The 9,338-nt window shown below is 33.6% G+C and overlaps 1 protein-coding gene across 1 annotated transcript; it reads right to left on the minus strand.

Annotated features, from left to right (window-relative positions):
* Positions 1-3,815: 3,815 nt before the first annotated feature.
* On the minus strand, positions 3,816-8,785 carry LOC145968139 (oxysterol-binding protein-related protein 2). The gene is made up of 9 exons (XM_083093404.1): positions 7,875-8,785; positions 7,426-7,627; positions 7,229-7,338; positions 6,653-6,811; positions 6,157-6,357; positions 5,861-6,050; positions 5,627-5,743; positions 5,031-5,248; positions 3,816-4,599 (listed from the first exon to the last, which is right to left on the minus strand). Exons 1-9 carry the CDS (start codon positions 7,904-7,906, stop codon positions 4,497-4,499), a joined length of 1,332 nt encoding a protein of 443 aa, XP_082949530.1. The 5' UTR covers positions 7,907-8,785; the 3' UTR covers positions 3,816-4,496.
* Positions 8,786-9,338: the final 553 nt, after the last annotated feature.

Raw genomic sequence — 9,338 nt, forward strand, 5'->3', positions numbered from 1 at the left:
TCGCCGGTTACCCCCCCCCCCCCACACACACACACACACACACACACACATGACATACACACGCGTACGACGTACGGAAGTTCACAAGGTCGTCGTCGCTAGAAACGTCAAATAGCGAATACATAATTATAGGTTAGAGTTCAATCGCGCGAGACGAATCATTATCGCCTCTCGAGCTTTCTTGTTGGTTAATCGTCGTTATTTTCGACGACGATCCACCTTATTTCATCGCAAATACGATACGCACGAATAAACAAGTCAATCGAGAATCGAAGCGGATAGCGATGTCGATGATCTCACCTGTTGGTACATTGCTCATCTTGATGATCTCGTGACGTGGAATTGGGGCGAAACCGATCTTAGCCGATTATGTGGAAAATATTGGTGCGAACTCACGAACAGGAGGAGAGGTCGAATCGGTTCACCAGGAGACAAGAGATAATGCGTGTTCTTCGATACCGAGCGGAGATCGATCCCCTCGACTATGGACATGGACTAACGGACAGATGACAGATCGAACACTGTCCTCGTCGGAAATGGTGGCCGCGGCTGCCGCCACCTGGCGGGCGTCAGATGAAGCTTTACAGTTGGCGACCGCGCGAGAGAGACAGCAGATTTGAAATGCTTCATGAAATTCTACCTTTATTTGTTTAGATATTTTGGATACATCGCAGGCTGTGTTCGTCAAGGAAAGTTTCTTAATTAATAGTAAAAATGTAATAGTATCTAAAAGAATATTTTAAGTAGTAACGATATGAGAAAGGTTATATTGAGTAAAAAATATCCCAGCAAACATCAATAAGTAACATTTATATAATTGTTAGTTGTAATTTCCCATTCAACAATATAACTGTTACATAACATGTAACAGTTATATTGTTGAGTGGAAAATTATAACTAACAGTTATATAAATGTTACTTGGTGTTTTTGCTGAGATATTTTATATTATATTTATTATTATATTATTATTATATATTTATATTATATTATTATTATTATTTATATTTATTTTATTTATATATTAGCTGAATATGAACATAAAAAATTAATATATAAATTAATATGAACTAATAAAATGTATAAATTAATAATTATTATATAATATTAATTAATATATATTTAATGAATACTCATACAACACAGAATATTCCAGCAATATTGTGGCAATATTGCAATGTTAATAATATTAATAATAATAATTGTTAATAATATTAATAATAATAATGAGATCTCTCGAATTATGATCGTGAAATTATATTTATACTAAAATTTGGAAAAGGACATAATACATATACAATACATGATAAAGATCGCAAAAGCTCTTTTGTAACAACATTTATTTCTAACGTGGCTATTGTCTATATACAATTACACATGATGTAAACTATGCAACGCAAACGCAACGTGTTCCTACAAATTACGTGCGCGATTGTTAACGATAATAAGATTTTCAGAGGCGACTTGCGAATATTATCACCATAGGTACAATCACATTATCGATACAAATGATCTGTCATTCTCTTGTGGGAGCGTAGAAATCCTATCAGGTGTAGATATGTACTTCTATATGTGCACACACGTGTATTATATATCGTAAATCATTCGCGTGTGGATGAAACGACGCATTCGTATACTCGACATAATTGTGCAATTTTATTTATTAGCCGAGAATTATCGACCGCAATAAATGAAGGACTTGTCTGCAGCAATATATCAAGTTGATAGATTGGTAGGATTACATAATTCGAGGATCCAAATTCCAAATCATGCTGAATTTCCAAAATATTATTATTATAATAAATACTAAGTCTTTCTTAATTTTAATTTTAATGAAAATTTTTATTTTAATTAAATAAAACAAATATTTTCATGAGAAAAAGAAAGAATCTTATCATCTAGCTCATTTTTCTGCTTGTTACATATTTGGAAAGAATTGTGAGATCGATCGATTGTAATAAATTATTATAATAAATTCTGTAGCATGATTTAGAATTCGGATATTTATTTCAACGTGACTTGAAACATGCTTGGCTCTTGGTGAACCTCAAATTATTGTCGTCCTTCCTAAATTAAGCTTGTCACACAACACACGCACAACACGTTTATCTGAATTTTTATTCTAGGAGGCGTCTATATATCGCGCAGAGGATACATTTACTTGATTTGGAAGAGACGTGGCATATTCGGTATGTATTGGATCCTTTTTGATCCTATACCGTAGAGCAGTGTTTTCTTTTGCATTAACGATATTCGATTCACTCGGTATTGTAATTATTAAGAAACGTCGCGTGTGGAATAACGATAGTGACAAGTTGATACGACGGATTACAAATTTGGATTTACTTGATATCATGAAGTAAGAGAGAAGGAGATCGAACTCCATGAAACAAAAGTGGTCCCGAAAAGTGGCACCTAATTGAGAGGGAATCCGCTGAAAAGAATAGTTTCTTATGGTTGGGCGCCATTTGCAATTATTAACCTTACCCGGCCAGTTCGACTTTATCTCAATTGTTTACCTGTGGCTTTATGCATTTTTCATGATAAAAATGGCATGTTGGATACGCGGATGCACCACCAAAGGAGGAAAGAAAAATTCTTCAAGGAAGAAAAGCCTTTTTACAGCTTGCACGGAAAAAATATTTAATAATTGGTGTGATAATGGAATTGCTGCAAGAGGCATCAATGAGTTCAGCAAAAAAAGTCGCATCTGTGAATTACATTTTCAGAAAGATAACATTCTTCGAGAAGATATTTTTCATATGGCAGATGGTGCAACTATTGACGCAATGACACTGACACTGACACTGCTTTAGTCGGGCTGGCCGGGTAAGGTTAATAATTGCAAATGGCGTCCATCCATGAGAACCTATTCTTTTCAGCGGACTCCCTCTCAATTAGGTGCCACAAATCGGGACCATTTTCTCTACTCGCGCGCTATCAAGTTCGATCTCCTTCTCTCTTACTTCATGCTTGATATACATGATCGAAAGATAAAACTCACATTTTTGACTTTTCGATGCACACACGAATGCATGTGAAGTCGCATCAACTCATTGCTACAATTGTCACAAGGGATATCTTTTAATAATATCAATACATTCTAGCTTCTTCGCTTGAGATCTTTGGGAAATGTCGCCTTTTCTAGATCCAGATAGATCCAGATTCATTAAATCCTCGGATCCTGTTTGTCTTCGACCTGTCATCGCTCTTTGAAATTTACTTGCGACCTTCTTTTTCTCCAGATCTCAAGTCGAAAGTAATGCACGAAGTTCGAATAATTATTGCTCGATTGATGTGAGAAGCTAATCTCGAAAAGTCACTGGATTTATCTTGGCTTTGGTAGGGTATATTACAGGTATATTACACAGTCGCTATATATTTACACGAAAGAGCCTACGAAATTCCTGCTCAGAGTCCGATAGAATCACGCGAAAGAAAATCGATACTCGATGATCGAATTCTGTTCTAATTTAAATTTCTCATCTGACACTTTCGCTAAATTTTCTTTTTCTCTGTTTGGTTTGCACGTTGATTGATAAGAGATGACTCGTTTCTTGCTCTAAATTTCAGACTGCGTTCTTACAAACGATATAGGATGCGATATTTTATACAGGGTGTCCCAGACTTAACGAATCAGCCGTTAATAGCAGATTCCTGAGGTCATTTGGAGACGAAAATTCTAATACCAAAATGTTGAGGAAGATGTAGTTTCGGCGCTACAAAAGATTAAAGATTACCAATCGGTGCGTTGATGTCCCTGAGCACAGGAGAACGGAACGCGCCGATTGGTAATCTTTAATCTTTTGTAGTGGCGAAACTACATCTTTCTCAACATTTTGGTATTAAGATTTTCGTTTCCAAATGATCTCAGGAATCTATCATTAACGGCTGATTCGTTAAGTCTGGGACACCCTGTATATCTCTCCTTCCATTACGTATATAATTGATATAAATATACAAGAATATTTTTGAATAGAACTAAGATTCTCACGTATTAAAACATCTCGAAACGTAATTTGTTGGTTGAATTGACAGGTCGACAATTTATATAGAAAAGCGCTCGGATAAATATTTTCCCTTGCGGGTTTCTTCAAGCAAGGAACACTACGAAAAGAATCGTTTCTTTCTGATCATTCGACTTGGCCTCTTATAAAAATAGTGCTCGGATAAGTTTGCGGGAAGAGGCGAACCAAGAATACAATCGAACAGTCAAAATCTATGAATCCTGAACTTTATGGATCGGATTTTCCAATGTTCGATTATACTTTGGCTCGCCGAAGGAACGCGAGAAGGAACTTTTCGGGTTCCGATTCTCGTCGCTTTCCGAGATTCGCGAGATTCGCTTTTAATTACTTTACACAGAGACATCGATCTCTAAAAGGCGTTTAGTATCGATCTACGCCCGTCCTTAGGCAATTTATTTATAATTTTGCTAACGAGATGCCCGATTATCGATCTTCGCGGGCGGAGCTTTAACGGAAGCTAAAGGACTTCCTTAAAAGATGTCCTCGATATCAGCGTAATTACGGTCCCAATATCCGCCCCGATATAACCAATCCTCCTGACCAGTGTAAGGATTCGTGCCGGATTGAAACCATCTACAAATTCATTTTCAATCAGACGAAAGTATTGAAAAATTAGAGATGATTAATCATCTCTATTAATCTATTTAATTTATTATATAAAGACCATAATCTTAATAAACAATTTTAAATCTCAATTTAGTTTTATTTTATAAAAAAAAATATTTTTTATTTTTTATTATTTTTTATTTAAAAGAAATCAGATTAATATTAAAGTCAAATTATCAGAAGAAGAATTATTCGTTAATTCTAATATTTAAATTTTAATTTTACTTATTATTCAAATTTTAATTCAATTTTAATTTCCAATTAAAATTAAAATTGAATTAAAATTTGAATAATAAGATCCTTACATTTCTTCGAATGTCTTTAATCCTTTTGATTTTTTAGTATATTTCCAATATTTTCTTCAAATATTAGAAGTATTTCTTTAAAATGGAACATACCTGGGGACATAATCGTGACCTTTTTTCTGTTTGCGCGCTTTGCGAGAATCCCTTTGCTTTTCTTCGAGTCTAGCTTTCTCAGACGCGGCACCATCCTGATCGCCGTTTTCCAATTTGCGGATATCCGGCCTCAATCTAGAATCAGTTGGGCACAGAGTCTCTTCCATGGCGGGTTCCAACTCGTTCAGTGACATGGCGAACGTCGTAAACTGATAATACTGTAAATTTATATTGAATTAATATCTCTTTGCATCATAATTAAGGTTTCAATATATTCTATATATATTCTATAGTATAAAATTATTTTTATCACTTTATCTGAATAAATATCTGTATTATAAATTTGTTAAATTATTATTTATATTATATATATTATTTATTATAAAGAAAAATATAAAAATATAAAAATATAGAAATATAGAAACAGAAAAGTAGAAAAATAGAAAATAATGTAAAAAAGATATTTTATTATGATAGAATAATAATTATTACGAAGGAACTCTATATTTCTGGATTTTTTAATAAAATTTTGAGAAAAAGAATATATCAATTAAAATATCAATCATCAATTCAATGATCAATTTGATTAAACCAACATCCGAACTGTTGCTGGGCCTCGGTGTGACTTCCCACAGCGTGATAGATCCTGGAATCTCGTCCACGATCGGGATGTCATCGACAACCGCACTGCTCAAAGACTCGTCTATCGCATCCTGCGATAAAAAATTTGATTTAATTAAATTTAACAATGTGTTTGATAATGAATTTGATAATGAAATTAAATCTAATTAATCAGAGAAATGAATTTATTCGAGAAAGTTGTTTGATACCTGATGCAGAGGCTTGAAAGCTCCGACCTTGAGACTGTGGAGTTTCGCCAGGACCTTTTTGTGTCCTGGACTGCCCTGCAGGTTTTTGGCCTCCATTCTGATCTTCTCCAGCGTTTCCTCGTATAAAGAGGGCTCACAGGATCGTAATATTTCGATCCATTTGCCGTAGAGAAAGAGTAACTTCCTTTTCCTGAAAAAATATTTACAGTTAGTTTAATTTGCAATGGCAAAGAAATCAATCAAATAAAATTTTTTTTGCTCTTTTTGCCAACCTAATTGGAACTTTTTAAACTTACTCCTGATCTGTTATGAAGCCTTCGACGCGATGAATGTCCTTGCCGTTCAAAGTGCTTTTGATAAAACATAGTTTAGCTTTCAGATTGTCTCCTCCATGTTGTCTGATTTCTAGAGGGCCCGATTGTTCCATCCACAATTGTCCCACCAGAACATTGTGAAGGATACAATTGACATTTTGCCAAGTGTAAGCCTCTTTCCATCTATTCAAACACAATTATCAGCATCAAAATCCTTTTGAAAAAATGTTGAGCCTCTTTTTAATTTTCTCATTTCTTTTTTTAATTTTCAATAATAATTAATTAAGAGTTATAATAATATATTTCGTTGTATCTTGATGTTCTTTTAAAAATTATTGATCTCTTTTGATTTTTAGCCTTCAGTAATAATTAAAATTGCAAAACAAAGAGAGATATTGACAACAATCAATATTAAGAAATATTTATTTAATACATGAATAAATTAAATTAATTAAATATGATTAATTATGATAATTACTTGGGCAGTTCGACCGTTACAGTTCCTTTCGGATGCACTTCCAGTGATTTTCCCCAGAATTTCAATTTGGGATGGATGCTGCCATGAAAGATGAAATCCTCACTATCGGCGTAAAACGCAGATACTGGAGGATGATGCGAGACTTGTTCGCATATTATCCTGGAAAAAATTGAAACATTTTTTCAGTGTAAAAATTCTTGAATAGGGAAAAGTTAAAATTTCGTAAAGTCGTTTTCGAAAAATTATGAAGTTTTATGTGATTTTACTTGTAAAAGATATTTATTAAAATTGAAAAATTATTATAATAAATTATTATAATAAATTATTATAATAAATTATTATAATAAATTATTATAATAAATTATTATAAAAGATTATTATAATAAATTATTATAATAAATTATTATTAATATTTATTAAAATTGAAAAAATTAAGTAAAAGGTCTATAAAATCTGATGAAAAAAAATCTGATTTCCCTAGATATAAAAAATAACGTCGTAGTGAATCGTCAATTAAATAATACCATAATGTCAATTATTAATAACAAATCGATAAATGGGAGCGGAGTTAATTACCGGAAGTCCTCGCGTTGAAGCTCGTATGTTTCGCCTAAGATCGGATTGAATGGTTTTCCAAAGCGTTCCCAGTTCGAAGCGAGAGCACTCACAGCGAAAGCCGCGACGTACTGCGAGATCATTAATACCGCTCATTGATACTCCCGAATTGATGAGTAATTAATTATAATTTACAGGGACAAAATTTCCTCGCTCACCTGGAGCCTGGAGATTGGCGATTGCTCCTGGGATGCTCGCTTGAGCAATTTGGCATATTCCATGTACTCCGCGACGCGTTGCAGGAATGAGAGAGGCTCGTTGAAGATGACAGGCATACTGGTTTTGCTGATGTCCTTGCCCAGCTGCAGCGTCACCGAGCAGAGATTTACTTCGGAATGACCCGGAACTGGTAACGATGTCCTTGCAAAGTAACACGCGTTTTTACAAGAAGGGAAATTTTTTTAGAAAATAAAAAAGATTTTTTAAAAAATTTAAAAATGAGAGAGAACTCTTAAAAAAAGATTTTTCCTTAGTAAAAGGATTAAAAAAATTTCGAGATCTTTGGATTTGCAGTTTCTCTCAATATGGTTAAAAATTGGGAGCAAGAAATATATCTACGTTTATTTCTAAATTTATACATTTATCGGAATTTATACATTTCGCCAACCTGTATCGTCCTGATATCTTTTCGCTGGCCATTGTAAGGATTTCTCGTGGCTATCGAACGTCTCGGCGACGGCAAGAGCCTCCAATCTGTAGCTCTTGTGTGTCGATACTTCGATTTTCACCAACATTGACCAAAGATTACGATTTCACGATATATTAAAGAATTTACGAGAGTTCTCGAGTTATTTGAGGGCATCTTTTCATCGGAAAATTTTTCAGAAAACTTGTGAATTCTTGAAAGCTCCTTCAAGATTTTCAAGTAGATTCTTTGCAGTGGAATTTAGTGGATCGATAGCGTGGACTTCTAAATCATTATTTATACATTTTTTATACGTTTATAATATATTTAATTAAAAGTCCGAATATTTATGCGAAATTTTATCGAGATTTTCCTGAAGATATCAGTTATCTAAAGCACAATTTAAGTTCCAATCGAATCCTTACAACGTGCCGGTCTTCGGGTACTTTAAAGGCTTTGTACATTTAAAGCTGTTTTTATAAAAAATATATATTTTTAAATATGTATTCAATTTGTACGAATATTTTCTCTTTTAACCGAAGCAGAGGGATATTTTTGGATCTCTGGAAATCGTCGAATTCGGATCGCGAGGTCGGATCTCTCGATTTTTTTTGGGCAAAAATGGGACAAGGAGGGAAAAGGGGGTGCGTGGTATCTGGAAATGGACCGTTCGATTCTTCAGACAGAGAGGCAAAGAGGAGGAGCTTTGTCTCGCTATCTCGGCGACATTCCGATATTATTGCACTCGCGGAAAATTCGCGCGATCGCTCGATCGATCCTCTGTCACTCGTTCATGATGATCGGAGATGGATCTTGAAGAAGCTTGTCCCGGGATACGCTCGTTTCAGTCTCGTCTTTCACGATCAGCTGTACGCCTGAAGACTGTTGAGCTTGCGGGTGTGACGGCGAGCTCCCCCTTTGCTTTTCGAGCAAATATCAATAAATTCGAGCATGACCGTTGAGTTTCCGAGCTTTTCCGTTGGAACGACCGGCCGATTTGTTCGCGAAAAACAGTCAAGTTTAAATTCGCCATTTTAATTTATTTAAGATAACAAATCGAATTTCAAAAGATCATTAAAGTTTAAATTCAGTTTGTATCTATCTTCTTTATTGCAGTCTTTAATTTTTTAACTTTCCTTGCAGTAAAATGCGCGTAATAAATGTATTAATTATAATTAATCATACAATATATAAATAATTAAATCAATAATTAAATAATGTATAAAGGCAATATGCAATTAATTACTAATTAATTATTTAATTTAATTACTAATTAATTGCATATTGCATTTATACATTATTTAATTATTGATTTAATTATTTATATATTGTATGATTATTGACTTAATGATATGTTTTTAATTATTATTAATATATATTTTTATATTATTTTTAATTAAATCATTAAAAAATATTAATTTAAAAAATATTAAGAAATTCATTATA

The sequence above is a fragment of the Camponotus vicinus genome, unplaced genomic scaffold, assembly GCF_025532165.1.
Source record: "Camponotus vicinus isolate PSW18456_S1 unplaced genomic scaffold, iyCamVici1.0 SCAF_3, whole genome shotgun sequence".
In the NCBI taxonomy this organism is placed as follows: domain Eukaryota; kingdom Metazoa; phylum Arthropoda; class Insecta; order Hymenoptera; family Formicidae; genus Camponotus; species Camponotus vicinus.

What these genes read in the sequence shown, in the direction of transcription:
- LOC145968139 (XM_083093404.1), bottom strand. Translation starts at nt 7,906, where the DNA reads ATGGCCAGCGAAAAGATATCAGGACGATACAG. An exon ending in GGCCCAGCAACAGTTCGGAT is followed by an intron (nt 5,249 to 5,626) that starts GTTGGTTTAATC and finishes ATAAATTTACAG; the next exon opens with TATTATCAGTTTACGACGTT. An exon ending in GGTCACGATTATGTCCCCAG is followed by an intron (nt 4,600 to 5,030) that starts GTATGTTCCATT and finishes ATGAATTTGTAG; the next exon opens with ATGGTTTCAATCCGGCACGA.